The 17409-nt window shown below is 36.7% G+C and overlaps 1 protein-coding gene across 1 annotated transcript in view; it reads right to left on the bottom strand.

Moving 5' to 3' along the window:
* LOC129275165 (lysosomal cholesterol signaling protein-like) overlaps positions 1–11291 on the bottom strand; it is a 29749-nt gene extending 18458 nt beyond the window's left edge. The window contains exons 1-4 of the mRNA XM_064108313.1: positions 10806–11291; positions 4878–4990; positions 3327–3635; positions 142–307 (exon numbers count right to left, since the gene is read on the bottom strand). Coding sequence (XP_063964383.1) covers positions 142–307; positions 3327–3596 — 436 coding nt within the window. The 5' untranslated portion in view covers positions 3597–3635; positions 4878–4990; positions 10806–11291. The remainder of the gene's footprint in view (positions 1–141; positions 308–3326; positions 3636–4877; positions 4991–10805) is intronic.
* Positions 11292–17409: the final 6118 nt, after the last annotated feature.

Below are 17409 nucleotides of genomic sequence, written 5' to 3'. Positions count from 1 at the left end.
CTGCAATTCATTTACCAAAACAAGGTCTAATCAAATGCATTATTATCAAATTAAAAACCAACACAATAAGGAATTTTTCATTTCCAATTGCCTTATATTTCTAACGTTCAACACTACACTCTGTGAAAAAATAAAACTTACCAATTGGGTATCCAAGAGCAAAGTCATTACTCTGTGTAGCAAACATGCTGTACAGACCCGCCTTGCCTAAGGATCCATCCCCACCTAGCAACAGGGTTCCAATGTAGACCACAGTGAAGATAATTGCTTTGGCAATCAACACACTGGCAAAAAATAGCCAGTTCACCTGCATAAATATAAGTAAACATAAAGGGTTAACTTAAATTGATTGAGTGACAAATATTTTACACAAATTCTGTCAAAGAAATAATTGCTACATCAATGTCAAAGAAAGTTGTCACAAACTATGCATATGTTCAAGATTTCAGTATTAATCAAGGTCATGATATCAATGGCCACTTCAAAAATATGGTATGTAGTCTACATATTTTCATTGAACACACAATTGCAATCACAAACAGATAATTTCCATAGTTACAATGTACATGTAGTTCTTCTGAAGTGTACATACATTGATCTACCATAAAGTAGCCATTTCTGGGTCTTATAGTGACTAGAAAAGACTTCTAACCACTTCCCAAATATTGTCTGACAATAAAGGAAAATAATATATAGCAGGGCTTATAGTCTGCATAGTATAGGAATTACAATGCCAATTGAAACAAACACCATATGGAGGAGTTTTTCTATCTAGCCAGCATTCCTTCATTTAGATCCTGGTAGACCATAGATGTTTAAATATTTTTGTCATAATATAAACAATTCAATTCTTACACTTATACATCATGTACACATGCAAACTTATGTGTTCAATTTACTCAACGAATATCACACTTAAATTGTTATCGCCTTGCCATATGTAGTAGCTGGCACATCAATTTTCCCGCCCACCTGCATAATTGGAAATGAATTCTCTAACAGACTGTACCCCGTTCACATGCAAATATGTCCATGCCAAATCATAAAGAAACATAATTTTAATTTCAAACTTGTACATATACAGTATACTGTACATGTGGACTGTTCAGATACATCTATATGTATCTATAATAAACCTTGTATCAGAACAGAAATTATGAAAAAAGCTATTCTGGCTGTAATGGAAATAAAGTGAGGAGTGTCACATAGATCACCCTAACATTGACCTGTTTCAAAAAGAGTTACAACTGTTGTAACTGTGCCATTATAGCAACTACCATGGTAACAGGGCTCAGCAGCCAATCAAATTCAAGGTTACCATGGTAGTTGTCATTATGGCAAAGTTACAACAGTTGTAACTCTTTATGAAACGGGCCCCTGGTCCCTGTTGCATAAAAGTTACTAATACTATCATGGTAACTTTGCCGTATGACACTGACTTTATTTGATTTTGATAGGCTGTTGATCAGTGTTACCATGGTAGTTACCACTGATAGTTACCATAATAGTAACTTTTATGCAATGGGGCCCTTTTAAGGCTACTGATTTACCCCCATTTATGCCATACATATAAGGTGGTTTCAAACCGCCTCGATCACAAGAATCCCCGTTAAATTACGAGAACTTTTTTAGGCTGAAAAATACCCATAATTATTCCTGCATTCACACCGCCCTGAAACATACCCTTCGGGATAAGTTCCTGAAGTTACGAGCATGCGCAGTATGGTCTGATAAGCAGCAAGGCGCGAAATTCAAAATCACTAGCCCAGCAGCAACCCATGCATGGCGCCGCACCCAACGACACGCTGGGCTAAAAGTTCCCGTAATTTGCTTTCAGACCGCCAAAATACCCACGACCTTGGAAAAATCCCCGCGAAAGTTCTCGTAATTTCGCCAAGTACCTACTATTTATCGGGTATTTTCTTTCGGGGATATTACGCGTAGTTTGCTTTCACACCGCCAAAATACCTGGTATTTTCTGATCGGGGTAAATTTCCCGATCAGAGAATACCTGGAACTGGCAAACTTCGAGGCGGTCTGAAACCACCTATAGTGTATATCCAGGCATACATGTATGACCACATAACTATGATTTGGTTAACAAATCTCATTTGAAATGATCCCTGCCTAGACCCTTATTTTCATTTGCTGTTTTTTTTTTCAATTAATCATTCAGATACAATATCCATTCCACACAGACGTGAGATACCGGTAAACAGAACTGTTTTGATTGATACATGTAGTCTGTAGAATAACAATTTTTGGATGCCTGAATATACTGGTAGATTTACTATGTAAATCAGTCTTACCAAGGAGATAGAGGTGATATCTCCTTGGTCTTACTCTGCGTTCTGACCTCGAAACCATATGGCACATGGCATGATAACTTCTTCTATAAGAGTACCGTACTCATCTTTTATAGTACCATATGGTTTATGTCTTTATGAATACATCATATTTATATATAAAGGTTTATAGTATAAACACTGCTACAATGCGGCTGTACAAATCTACATGTACATATGTACAGTATTTGATTTTGTTTGTGCCAAGAAATTATGTGTATCCAAATGCACATCTAAAGACCTATTACCAGAAACAAACAAAGAAAGCACTGGACATGTAACTTGATGTTCTGCAGAATTTAATATTTCCACTGATACAGCATTTTACCCAGGCATAATACCTGGGTCACATTTACTCTAGGGCGGCCATACGGCGAATCGAAAACGGCCGTTTTAATATTTTTTTTGTACCACCTACATATAAGTGGGTTCACTGGTTTGAATAAAAGTGAATAAACGGCCGTTTTCGAATCACAGTACATCCGCCGTAGAGCAAATGTGACTGAGTTATAACACACATCTACTGAGATGAACACTGTCTTGTTTACTGTGCTTTATGATATATGTACAGGGCAGTTCCCAGGACTGAACTTATGTATGTATATGAAATTAATTCTATTGTTGCTCATCTTCAGAAAGGAGCCTCAATGCTTGAGTTGAGATCCAGTTTTCCAGTTTGCATGTCAGTAGGCCTACTAATTGCTTTATCTGGCAAATCTCAGGCAAACTTTATTTACTGAAAAGTTTGCACATGTAAGAATACCAAAGGTCTATATTGCACAAAATAACTGATTAACACTAAAAAATCATTAAATCACTGGGATTTGGCACATCATGGGACATGCTTGCCGATGAGAAGCAAATATTCGATGAGAAGCAAATATTGGATGAGAAACTTTTTTATGATTAAAATTAGATAGGAAAAATTGCACTCCCAGAGATACTCTTACAATGATACATGTTTTTGCTAGCAGTTCTTACCTGACTGAAATCCAGTTCTACCAGTGATTTAAACAGCATTGCAGGTAGAGCAAAGTATGAGACATATTGCCCCAGACCCTTTGCCTGTGACGGACAAACGATACGCGTCCGTCCCGCAAAGTAGCCGAATAAGATGATCGTAAAGCATTGGACAAGAGCGGGGATAAGATTCTGGAAGGCAAGTACTGTTGCATTGGGTGTCGATGGAGGTCCTGTAGTTGTGTTGGGATTGTCATGGAGTACTGGTGTGATTGTCAATGTTTCCGCCATGGTGGATTACTTGAAATTCATCAGAGCTTGCAATTGTAACTGTTTATTCAGAAAGAAAAGTAAGAAATGCTTTCTTTGTCAAATTTTTCACAGTGAGCTGATGAAGAATTAAGGCAATTAATGTATAAAACAGGGGGATAAAAGTATGTTCTAGGGATTCATTCATACATACCCCCCCCATCCCTAACAAGGTGAAACCAACATGCATGTAGTTCAGTGAAAAAACCAACAGTACTGAGATCAAAGATGATTATGATTGTACACACAGTAGGCCTACACATGCCTGTAAACATATTAAACAAATACATGTAACTGATAATTCCAATAATTCAGCCACATCAATTGGAAATCGTTAGGATCATGGCCGTATGCAGAATTTTGTTTGCTATGGGGGGGGGGGAGGACATGTAAACTTTTTTTGAGGGAGTAAAGTGACTGAGTTTTTATTGGGTCACTTTTACATTTCGTAAAATGAAATTGAAGGATTTTGTGCATACTATAGGAGAATGTTGCACAAATTTTCAGTACACAAAAAATGTAAGTTTTCAAAATGTCTGAAGGCAATAGCCCCCACCCCCACCCCTTGCTGCGTACAACCATGCATATGATCTATAGTATGTTTAATACTACAAAAAGGGTGCATTCAATGCATATCAAACTTCTTATGAATTCTAGAATTATCAACAGAATTTACATGTATCAAAACGCATATGGTACCAAACAGGTATTTTTACCATCTTTTATAGCCCACCCACCACATGTAGTGGGTGGGTTATATTAGACATGTATGTATTTGGCCAATAGCCATAAAAAGAAAGAAATGGAATCTCATCCAGAGTTGGAAATATGAAATGAAGGTGAGGAAAACAGGAAGGAAATCGTTTCTGACACATTTTATTGATAAGAACTTGACTACTCAAAACTAGAAATTGAAACAAGATCACAAATTAGAAAGAGGAAACTGGAAACAAGGTATAAATCTTTAAAGTGGCAGATGTGAACAACTTGAATATTCATGTCAAATAACATTCCAATTCATATTTCAAAATAAATTGTTATGTTATTGTTGTTCTTTACATTAACATTTGGGGATAATAGTTCAAATTCAAAACCTGTATAAAGTTCAGGAAAAGAGTTTATTTCATAGTCTATAAATCCTTCTAAGTTCTATCGTTTAAAAATGTCACAAAAATCATTAAGATATTTGGCCTCAGCACTTCGAACATTATTGTCACACATGTAGCTAAAGGATAAAAATGTTGACAAAATAGTGAAACTTACATGTTCATGTCTTTTCCAGGAAAATCGTACAACTACTCTATTCTTGTCTGCTTGTAGTCACACAGTAATTTGAGGACACTTATCATGCAGGTTGAAAAAATTTGCTGCAAAATCTGCAAATTCAATAGATCGAAGAGAGGAGCAAATTATATCAATCCAAATTCTGAAACCAATCACGATATACTTCCCAAGAATATAATTTTGAAGTTCTCTCAGATCAACAAACAGGAACAGAGAGATTCTTTTTATGCAACTAGAATAATCTTTCCACAACTTGGCTGAAGAACAAGGTAAATACTGTAGATCAGAGAGATACAAACTCTTCTATTAAATTTGGTCTGGCTTCAAGGATTACTTGGCAAACTCATACAGTGTTAACCATTTCTTCCAAATGGTTGCCAGGTGTATGTAGCTTCTCATTAATACATATATCTAAGATTTTTTTCATACACCAATTTCCTTTTCGTTCTGCATTCTGAAAGGAAAAATGAGTAGGCTTTTAGCCAAGATTTGCTGATTATTTGCTGTAAGCTAAGACAGGAAAAATTGATTCAGCCTGAATACCAAACTACCTCAAGGTAAACAATTCCATTCATGCATGCAATCTTTTGTTAAGTTCCACTATTGGAACAGGATAGTTGTTATGCAATAGGTTCCTCCTCACATGTTAGACCACGCACAGGCAGAGAGGAGTAACCTTATGAAATCAGAGTTGGTCAAAAGATTACAAAATGTCACTGTGCTTTGTAAACAAAGAAAACAAACTCCACATTCACACTATCCTCTCTGTTAGCAGGAGTGGTAGTTAAAAAAAACAAAAAAACTTACCATTCTTCTGGGACCCATTGCATAATATACAAATAATGAATGTTTTTTCATTCGTGCAATCGACAGAATACTTCATGAGGTGAAAGATGAAAATGATCCATTCAAAGTGGCGTAGCCAAGTTGAATGGATCATTATTTCATCTTTCACCGAATGAAGTATTCTGTCCATTGCACGAATGAAAAAACATTCATTATATGACACCTAAAAATTGCACTGCTGGTGCCTGCAGTTCTTAGCTGCAGTCTCGGTGTGCGCATGCAATGGACAAAGTCGTATGGATCCAAAATTGCGCGCAAAATGGGTTGAATGAACGATATCAAACAACCAATCAAATCACAAGGATCTATCTAGGTGTCATGTAAAAGTTTCTATTAACTCTGCCATCCAATGGTAACTTCCCTGGAAAACCCTGATTGTCCTTGGCTGTTGAGCATCATTACCATGATAGTTACCATTGGATGGCAAAATTACCATATTAATAGTAACTTTTATGCAACTGGAACCTGTTACGGTACCCCTGGGATGGTTGCTAGAGATTTTGGCAATGGATCATTTGGACCCTATGGATTTTTCTTCTTCCGGAGTGTTTTCTTTATAGCAAAATTGTTTATACAATCACATATCACATTTTCGGATTTTATTTTTTTATAAGACCTTGCTTTGTAACGAAAACCCAAAATATTTTAAAGAGGACTTTCTGATCTCTCCCCATGTATTCAACTCAGGGGGAAAAATTACATGGGGCTGGGGGCAATTTTTCTCCCGAAATACTAAAAGAGCCCCGAAAACTAAACAAGCACATTAATGATGTGGAGCGCATCCGGCATCTCACAAAGAAATTTAAAACAATTTTTAATTTCAGCCCAGTTGACACTGTGGTGAATTATATTGGTGACATAAATTGAGAAAACAGAATTGAAATTGATGAAGCAATTACAGAGAAGAAGCATTTTGTGTGATTTATAGATAAATTTCATATAAATAAGCATAATTTTCTAGTCAAAAGTTCTGAATTCTGTGTATAATCTTTGTGAACCTCATGTAGCTCTAAGATGAATAAAAAATTCAAAATCGGTCAACAAATAAATAAATAAGCATTTTTTGTGAGTTTTGAAAAATATGCATAAATAAGCATATTTAATGAGTTTCAAAATTCTGTGTAGAAATTTTGTATCCTCACCTAGAGCTACTCTTATCATATAAAGCAAACAAAATTGAAATTGATCAACAAATGCAGGAGAAAAAGCATTTTTTGTAATTTCTGAATAAATTTCGCACAAATTACATGTAGCATGATTTTCTAGTCAAAATTTCAAAATTCTGTGTGAAATTTTGGAGAATCTCATGCAGCTCTACCAGATGGAAGAAAAAAATCAAAATCGGTCAACAAAGAAGAGAAGGCATTTTCTCTGATTTATGAATAAATTTAGCATAAATTAGCATAAATAATTTCCTACTCAAAATTTCAAAATTCTGTGTAGAAGTTTGGTGAACCTCATGCAGCTCTACCAGATGAGCTAAAAAAGGAACACTGGAAAATTCTTATTCATTGCAATGTTAAAGCTTATAATGTTGCAGATTGGCAGCAAGTTGTGAAAAGTAGCCCCTGAAAATGAAATATATATATATTTTATTGCCTAAACTCAACTTCAAAGATTCACCAGTCATGGAAAAGTAAAAGCTACTTGAGATTGAGTCTGGAAATGTTTGTATCTCCATGGCTTGAGTGTGTAAACAGACATACAAGTTGACAAAACAAGAATTTATCCATGCCTTTGACAAAAGAGGTTAAATTTCAATCAATGCAGTATTGCAAACTGTTTTTCAAGCACTTCAATAAAGCGCTTTAATCCAAGGTTATCACAGGTCAGAGTTTTCTTGCTTCCATCCAGGTACCTACATGTACTTTGAGTTTTATGTTTATTATAAACACTGATTGGCTCATTCCCCATCTGGGTAATCTGTTTTACAGGTCACTTGTTCTTTACAATCTCACACATTCAATTCTATTGTGATTGATTGCTGAACAATTGTTATCTGAAATAAATTCTAGAACTTGTTTCTTGAAATGTATTATCATTGGCAAGCTACAAGTTACAGCTCCATGTACACTGAATATAATTTGGAGTGATTTGGTTGGCTAAGACACCGTTCTCACTACCGTCCTAAAACTAGTTTAGTGGAAACTAGTTTAACATGTAATGAGAAAGGTCGAACTCGAAGCGGTCTTGGAAGCGAACTTCCAAACTGGTTCAGAAAACCACATCGCGATGTAGTTTTGAAGATCGCTTTGTCTTGTTAATTTGGTTTTAGCATAAGTGAGGACACAACCGTTCGCTTGCAGCGAACAGGCCAATTGTCTAACTTCGCAGGCAGCGCACAGTGCTAGTGTCCTGTAATGTGACTGTAATGCTACAAAAATTAAAACCATATAGGTATTCACCAAAAATGGTCTAAATTTCACACAGAAATATGCAGGCAAATTTCTCTCCCATCTCCTGGACCCTAGTTAGTAAACAGTATATCCGGTCGAGCCGCATCAACCAGCGCTGAATAATCCCATGCATGCATGCACTTTAGTACTAGCGTGTGCGACAGATGTCGGTTTTTCCCATGAGGCATTGCAAATCGAAATTTAGGGGGACGGAAAAAATATTTTCACCCGTATTTTTTATGTGTGTGCATTTGAGTTTTGTCAGACATGTATCAATCAGATATGATTATTTACGTCTGAGACCGACCTTTACCGTCATCAAATTTTTATATTGTAAAGCACATTTTTGTGACCATGAATAGGATTGGTATCTATCTAAACAATTGATGTGAGCGCGGAGCGCGAGCTGAAATTTTTTGGTTATCTGACCTAAAATTTGGACATTTTGAGCACTTTTGGTAAATATTTTTAAAGTGAACAGAATGGCTATCTAACTAAACATTTTATGCGAGAGAGAAACGCGAGCTGAACAATTTTTATATTCTGACCCAAACCATAAAATTCTAGTACACTTATTGACCATAAACAATTGATGCGAGCGCGAAGCGCGAGTTAAAAACAAGTGGAATGCCTCTGGCTGTCTCACCTGCATCACGCGATTCAATATAGCAGCAGTGCTGACTTTGAAAACTACTATAAAATAATTATTCACAAAAAACACCATTCATATAATGATATGTAACAATAATTCTAGTACACTTATTCTGACCATGCACATGATGGGTATTATCTAAACAATTGATTTTTTTTTTGTGCTCGATTCGATTCAATTACTACTTTATTTACATGTTAGTGACCATTGTTAAATGTCTTTTATTGTATAATGAGTTTTTTATTAAGGTTGCCTCTTATTCTCTTTCCAATTTCCACCTCTTGCTTTCCCTTCTCTTTTGTCTTATCCCTATTTCTTTCCCTTTTCTCATGTTTTTCCTCTCCTCTCTCCTCTTTCTTCCTAATCTTTCATTCCCCCTATTCTTCATTGGTGACACCTTGTAGTAATTATGTTATGGCCTTTGGTATTGACTTATGATAAATTTATTTTTCATCTGTATGAATTTGTATTGTATTTAATATTTATTTATAATGTTTACTTTATATTTTGCTATATTCTATTTGTACATGTACTGTAAACATTCACTCATTTCAGTCTTTGACTGCTTGTGATTGTATTTTGATAGATTTTATTGCAATAAAATCCAATATATAACAATACTACGTTCATTAACATTTGACCTTGATCATGTGACCTAAAACTTGTCAGTGATACTTGATTACCCCTATATCCACATTTTATACACTATATCTATAAACTTTGAAAGTTAAGACAGCAATCTAATAATTACCTCTAAAATGGCCAAAGTTCAATGACCTTAAATGACCTTTGATCATGTGATCTGAAACTCGCATGAGATGTTCAGTGATACTTGATGACTCTTATATCCAAGTGTTATGAACTAGACCAATACACAGAGTTATGATGGTAACAACAGATACCCCATTATGGCCAAAGTTCATTGACCTTTGACATTGGTCATGTGACCTGAAATTCGCACAGATGTTCAGTGATACTTGATTACTCTTATGTACCAGTTTTATGAACTAGACCATTAAACTTTCAAAGTTATGATGGTAATTCAACAAATACCCCCAATTTGGCCAAAGTACATTGACCCTAAATGACCTTTGACCTTAATCATGTGACCTGAAACTTGCACAGGATATTCAGTGATACTTGATTACTATTATGTCCAAGTTTCATGATTAAGATCCATAAACTTTCAAAGTTATGATGGTAATTCAACAGATACCCCCAATTTGGCCGTTGGAAAAGCGGCGCCTATAGTCTCACTCTGCATTGCAGGTGAGACAAAAATGATATTCTGACCCAAAACCTCAGATTCTAAGCACTTTTTGAAACGATGAACAGGATCCATGGTCATGTTATACTTCACAATTGATGCCAGGAGGGAGATGAAAATAAGTGATATACTTACTTGAAACGGTAACACTTGAATTTTTATATTCAGTACTTTTTGTTAGCATGAAGAGAATGCAATGGAAACTCGAATCGCAAACAAAATAATTTGTATAATGCAAATGAGACTTTCGATGATGTCCCTCACTCACTATTTCTTTTGTTTTCTATTGTTTGAATTATACAAGATTTCATTTATTTACAGATTTGACAATAAGGACCAACTTGACTGAATCATATAGAAAGAAAGAAAGAAGGAAGAAAGAAAGAGAGAAGGAAAGAATGATTTCTTTTGTATTTTATTATATGAAATATTCTAATTTTCTCCTCACTGTCAACTCAAGTGAACAATAATTAATTCCTCCATGAACATGTGGAATTAGCATAGTATATGATATGCTATAGTATATCATATACTATGCTAATTCCGCATGTTCATGGAGGAATTAATTATTGTTCACTTGAGTTGACAGTGAGGAGAAAATAGAATATTTCAATTTTCATATAATAAAATACGAAAGAAATCGTTCTTCCTTTCCTTCTCTCTTTCTTTCTTTCCAGATAGCTTTCTTTCTTTCTTTCCTTCCTTTCTTTCTTTCATTCTTTCTTTCTTTCTTTCGTCTTACTTACATGCAGCCAGTACATGTGGTGAGTGGACTGAGTCTAAGCCTATGTCACTACCGGTATGATGAGAGTCGACGGCGGCGCGGTGAAGCTTCTGAGCTGTGCAGAGCTGACTGCTGTTCACGAGAGTGGCTAGTCGCTTTCGCGAGACCAATCACATTCATAACCGGTTCGCTAGCCCGGCAGAAGTCCCGTGGACAAGGTCGCACTCGCAGGGCAGAAAATACTGGAGGATCGGGAGCAGCTGCTTATCCGAGGCGAAGAGACTACCCGTTGCAACCTACAGGCAATTCAACTTCAGATGTCAAGCAAGGCAGACTTCAACTGGAAATTAATCTGTTAAATTCTCAATATTTGCGGAAGTCAAAATAAAATGCCAGAGAGCGTAATTTTGAGTCCGGTACCTGGATTTGCTCTGTGATGACTGTGACGTGAATGAACTAAATAATATGCAACGCGTTTTCGTTACCTTCCCGCAAGCTAGTTTTGTTCAAAGACCCTATTTTAACTTCACGAAAATGTTGATCATTCCAGATGGATCTTAAAAGGTAGGCCTATTTTTGGACAATTGTGGGATGATGGCCATCTTTTAAATCTGAATCGAGTTTAAGTTATCTGTGGAACCTGTGTTGCTGGGATCCAGCACTCTTCCAGAATCTTGGGTAAAGGTAAAGGTAAAAACAATTTTTAAACAAGAAAAAGTTTTAAAATTTACCCCCTTCCAACAGAATTCCAAGAACAAGTTTTAGAAAATTATTTGTTTAAAACACCCCCCCCCCCGCTGGCCGCTGCGTACGACCATGATCTTAAAAAATAATAATAACTGACTTATCTACCCCCACTCACATGACTCAGGCACGTACGTAGGATTATTTTTACAATTTTTTTCATTCATTATACAGTGCGTCCCAGAAAAAACGAAACCGAGATTAAGCGATGATTAATTATCATAACTTAATCACAAACACAATAGACAAATGACCTTCCAATGTAAAGCTTAGAATCTCCTCTTTCATCTGATATTACTTAGATTATTCCTCGTTCACGCATGAGTGATTAAAAACAATTTTAAGAAAGGATACCAAAAACTCATTTGGCGGGGGGGTATCTGAATTTCAAAAGGAAAACCACATTTTTAAAAAGTTCAATATCTGCTCTTTAATTTGATACCTCAATTACAGAAAATGGTCAAGAAATAACAAAGTTCTGGTTATTTGAAATAAGGCTTGAATTTCAATAATTTCATAAAATGAAGAGGTTTTACAGGCTAGCGTTCAAACTCAGTCGACACTCCGTTTTGTCTACGATCAGCCATGCATCAAGTCTTTTGTTAACGATGCGATAGCTTCTGTGGGAAACCGGTGAAAACAGTTTATTTAATGAAATTATGGAAATTCAAGCCTTATTTTAAATAACCAGAACTTTGTTATTTCTTGACCATTTTCTGTAATTGAGGTATCAAATTGAAGAGCAGATATTGAACTTTTAAGACATGTGATTTTCTTGTTGAAATTCAGATACCCCCCGCCAAATGAGTTGTTGGTATCCTTTCTTCAAATTGTTTTTGCTCACTCATGCGTGAAGGAGAAATGATATAAGTAATACCAGATGAAAGAGGAGATTCTAAGCTTTACATTGGTAGGTCATTTGTCTATTTTATTTGTGATTAAGTTATGATAAATCATCGCTAAATCTCGGTTTCGTTTTTTCTGGGACGCACTGTATATGCACTTGCAGAACAGCAGAAGGAAGCCACATATTGGGCACGAAAAGAATGTTTTTTTTAGGACAACTATCTGATATCAAGAACAGGCACCCGTAGGCGGCGGAAGCGGGGGGGGGGGCATGCAGCTAGGGGGGACCCACGTCCCCCCTAAAAAAGAGAAAGAAGACAAAGGAAGGAAGGGAGAAAAGAATGAGGAAGAAAGAAAGAAAGAAAGAAAGAGGAAAAGATAACACGTAAAATGAAGAGCTGAAACAAAAAAATATTAAAACGTAAATATGGAAAATACACAAATTTTAAACTCGCTCCCAATGCGATTTTGTTTAGAAAAAACTTGACAACCAACAAACAAAAAATTCGCATCACGAAGAATAAAATAATTATGTAAAAAAAATAATTAAAAAAATGAAAAAAAAGGGAGAAGAGAGCAAGATAAGAAAAAAAAAAGAAATGTGAATAAAATAAGGGGAGGGGATAATTGGAAAATGAAAAAAAAATGTCGGGTCATTGCATAAAAAGAAAATTTTGCTCAACCTTCTCGCTTGCATTCCCTGTTAAGTGAGATACAGTAATCTGCTCATTAGGATACAATGGGGCTTAGAATAGGCCTATCTAATTTTAAAGTCAATATGCACAAATTATTTTGCCTGCGATTTGAGTTTCCATTGCAATCTGTTCATGCTTACAAAAAAGTACGGAATATCAGAAAAAAAATCAGCCGCGCTACGCGCTGGCATTATTTGACAGGCAAATATAGTGCAGTGAGATACGTATTCTCTTCATGTATTACAGAAAACAGTCAGTATAATCACTTATTTTCATCTCGCTCCTCGCATCAATTATTTAGTAACATTACCATCCTATTCATCGTTTCAAAAATTGCTTAGAATGTCAAAATCTTAGGTCAGAAAATCAATATTTTTTTAGCTTGGGCTTCGCGCTTTCATCAATTATTGTTAAGAGAGATACCCATCCCGTTCCTGGTAACAAAAAGTGTATTAGCATTTTAAGGTTTGGGTCGAAATATCAAAAAAGTTCAGCTCGCGCTTCGCTCTCGCATAAACTGTTAAGTTAGATGCCCATCCTACTCATGATGACCAAAAGTGCTTAGAATGTCAAAATTTTAGGTCAGAAATCAATGTTTTTTTAGCTCGGGCTTCGCGCTTTCATCAATTATTGTTAAGATAGATACCCATCCCGTTCATGGTAACAAAAAGTGCTTTAGAATATCAATTATAGTGGGTCGGATCTATATCAAAAATTTTCAGCTCGCGCTACGCGCTCGCATAAAATGTTCAGTTTAGATTCTGTTCATGATTATCAAAAGTGCTTAGAATGTCAAAATTTTAGGTCAGGTTATCAAAAATGTTCAAAAAAGTATCTAAATAAAGGCTTATTTATAGATACTATATCCTGTTCATCATTCATGTTCATGGGGCGCCATTTTTCGAAAAGTACACAATGGCACCAAAATCAGGTAGGGACCACGGGGAGCAAAATCCTGTAAATGCGCCTGCCTTGTTAGATTTCATCATGTTTGTAAGAAAAACTAAGATGTACTTAAAACTACAGACTTTAGTGTAGACTACCCCTTCAAAAAATATAAACAACAGCTTTTAGCATACTAGCAGCCAACAGAAAATACGGGTGAAAATATTTTTTCCGGATTTTTTTCCAGTCCCCAATGACAGGCATCTATATGAAAAGGAAAAGGGGCACTGCACTAGTTAACCCATAAAACAGATTCTTCTCAGGTAAAAGTGGCACAGGACATGCTCGTGAGGGGCACTTTTCTTGGGGGAAAAAGGGGCATGCACTGATTCGAGAAAGCTAGGGCACTTACAATTATGCAAGGGAGCACTTGCTCAGATATAAAACGGGACATTCTCAGGTGAAAGAGGCACAGAACACGTTCGTGATGGGCACTTTTCTTGGCTAAAAAGGGGCACTGATACGAGAAAGGGTACCGATGATGGAAAAAGGGCACATGCTAACTGCATAAACGGATCCTTCTCGGGTGAAAGGGGCATATAGGACATGTTCATGAGGGGCATTTTTCATGGGTAAAAAGGGGCACTGATTCGAGAAAGGGCACTAATAAGAAAACAAGCACTTAATTGCTATTATAAAATGGATTCTTCTCAGGTGAAAAGGGCACAGAACACGTCCGTAAGGGGCATTTTTTTTGGGGAAAAATGGCATTTATATGTGAAAGGGCAACTGGTAATACCTGAAACGGATCTTCTTCCGATGAAAGGGGCACAGTACACGTTTGCGATGGGTATTTTTCTTGCGTAAAAAGGGCACTTTTTCAGTGCTTCAAAAAGTAGGGGGGGGGGGCACTGTGGCCTCCGGCCCCCAGAATCGCCGCCCCTGACGGGAACCACTGGCAACCACCCTACTGTTTGACAAAGAGAAAAGGAAAATTAAGTGTTCCCCGAGATTAAGGGCTCTTCCCCTCGGGACCCTCTCTGCAATACGTGCATTCCACTGGCGTAAATCCCGGGGGGGATGGGGGGGATATATCCCCCCCCCCCACTTTTCGAGGAGGGGGGGATGGCCTGTACAATCATCCCCCCCCCACTTTTTACGAAAGAAATAAAAAAAAATCACAAGAGATAATTGTTTTATTGGTGAAAATTCTTCCTAAAATACCGCTTAACAAATAAAACAATATTATTGAATCATAAAATGCAAATAAAGAGCCAGTTCACCATTTCCAAACGAAATACTTATGTCCTTATTATAACATTGAAGAGAAACCCCCGTTTCTTCCAATTCATCAATGTTGGGGTCTTTGGGAAGGGATTAAGATGGAATGTCAAAAATTTTTGAATGTAATCTCTAATAAAACCATTAAACCATCATGGGGTAAAAAATAATAATATTGGAGGGGTATTTGCCATATGGACATACAGTGGCGTAACTACGGGGGGGGGGGGGCCGTGGGAGGCACATGCTCCCCCCATCGGCTGACAAAAAACCCCCGGGGAAATGGGGAAAAAGAGAAAAGAGGGAGAAAGGAAAAGAAACGTAGTGGGAAAGAAGAAAGTATTATTCATTATAATGTTATATTATATTATAATTATGTTATGTTACATTACATAAGAAACATTTTTATCATAACTTTATGAAACATAATTTGCCCAGGGCCTACGTCTTCATTGTTCCTGGTGCTCGCATTGTCTGTTCAACGATAATCCTGTTGTACTAAAACATCCCGTTTTCAAGTCAATATAAACCAAATATATTTCCTAGCACTTGAGTTATCATTGTTTTATGTAGTGACATAGGCCTATGCTTCTTTTACATGACTCAAAAAGTGATTGCCCCATGTTAAGGTCTTCGTATATATAAAAACATTTCCTGTCCGTGATTACGTTCGCATTAGTGGATTGGTGTGATATGTCTGCTCTTCATGAATTCCTAAAATCAGTCCTTAAAATGTCCCTTTTTCTGATATGAATATCAAAAATTTTCAGCTCGCGCTTCGCACTCGCATCATTTGGTTAATGAAATACGTATGGTCCAAGTTAATTCCTACAAAGAAACCTTAGAATGCCCCACTTCAGGTCTGAATTATCTAACTTATCTAAATTTTCTGCTCGCGCCTCACGCTCGCAATATTTGATTAGTGAGATGCGTATGATAATCATGATTGCAATGACTACAAAAAGTGTTTCATGTGTTCAGATGTAATTCTACTAAAATCAGCAAGCGCTTGGCACTCGCATTAGATGACTATGGTGAGATATGCATACTCTTAATGGATTCCTGAAATATATTCCTTAAAATCTCGCTGTTTGGGGTCAAAATATACGAAAATTTCAGCTCGCGCTTCGCGCTCGCATTGTTTAGCGAGACAGGTAACTATCATGATTACGCAAATTTGATTATAATGTCCCTTTTTAGGTGTGAATATTAAAAAAATTCAGCTCGCGCTTCGCGCTCGCATAATTTGATCAGTGAGATACATATCCGTTCAATGACATTGTCCTTAAAATGTCTCTATTAGGTCAGAATAACTAGCAACTGAGCGCGCTTCGCGCGCTCACTCAGTGATTCAAAGATTTTGCTGGTGCCCCCACAATGCCGTGACCCACGGTACGCCACTGTGGACATATCAATTACAATTCCTTGCATATCTAAAAACATGATTGCAAAAAAAATGCCAAAATATTTCAGTCATCCCCCCCACCCCTCAACACGGATTTACGCCAGTGGTGCATTCAATCAAAAGGAAGGGTAATAAAGAAGACATGAAATATAAAAAGGGTGGACTGGACATAGCAATAATCAACGTTTTCCCCTATTGACTCCTTGAAGTGCCAAAACCGGGGGGGGGGGGGTATAAAGCCTAAAGGGACAACCTAGCTTGCATGCCTTTGACAAGCAAAATAAAGTGAAAAAGAGAAAGAATAAAGTAGAAGGAAATTTGGATTATATAACGCTCATCAGTAGCGTGCGCAGGATTTTTTCAAAGGGGGCGGGGGTTTTGAAGCTGAATGAAATGTTGGTTTACAACCCCCCAAAAGAAGGTCTTCAGCATAAATTTTAGGTCGTTTCCTATACCCCCCCAATTTTTTTTTTGACAAGCCAAAATTTTACGTCATTTCGTACCTTAAAAAAAAGGTCTTAAAAAAAATTATAGGGGGGGGGGGTTAGGTATTAAAAAAATAAGGGGGGGGGGGGTTAACTCCTGTAACCACCCCCTGCGTACGCCACTGACGCTCATTTAGAAATGCAAAACGTAGAATTATCATCACGATCTGACTTGAAGCTTGAACGTACTAAAGTCTGAAATCCTAGCCTACGGAATTTCTCCTATCTTAGATATGGTTCAATGTGTTTGAAAATGTCATTTTACTTTTTGTTCAAATTTTGGAA

This window comes from Lytechinus pictus, chromosome 13, assembly GCF_037042905.1.
Source record: "Lytechinus pictus isolate F3 Inbred chromosome 13, Lp3.0, whole genome shotgun sequence".
Lineage (NCBI taxonomy): Eukaryota > Metazoa > Echinodermata > Echinoidea > Temnopleuroida > Toxopneustidae > Lytechinus > Lytechinus pictus.
The sequence above is the reverse complement of the archived record's forward strand: the minus strand, read 5'-3'. Positions and strand labels throughout refer to the sequence as shown.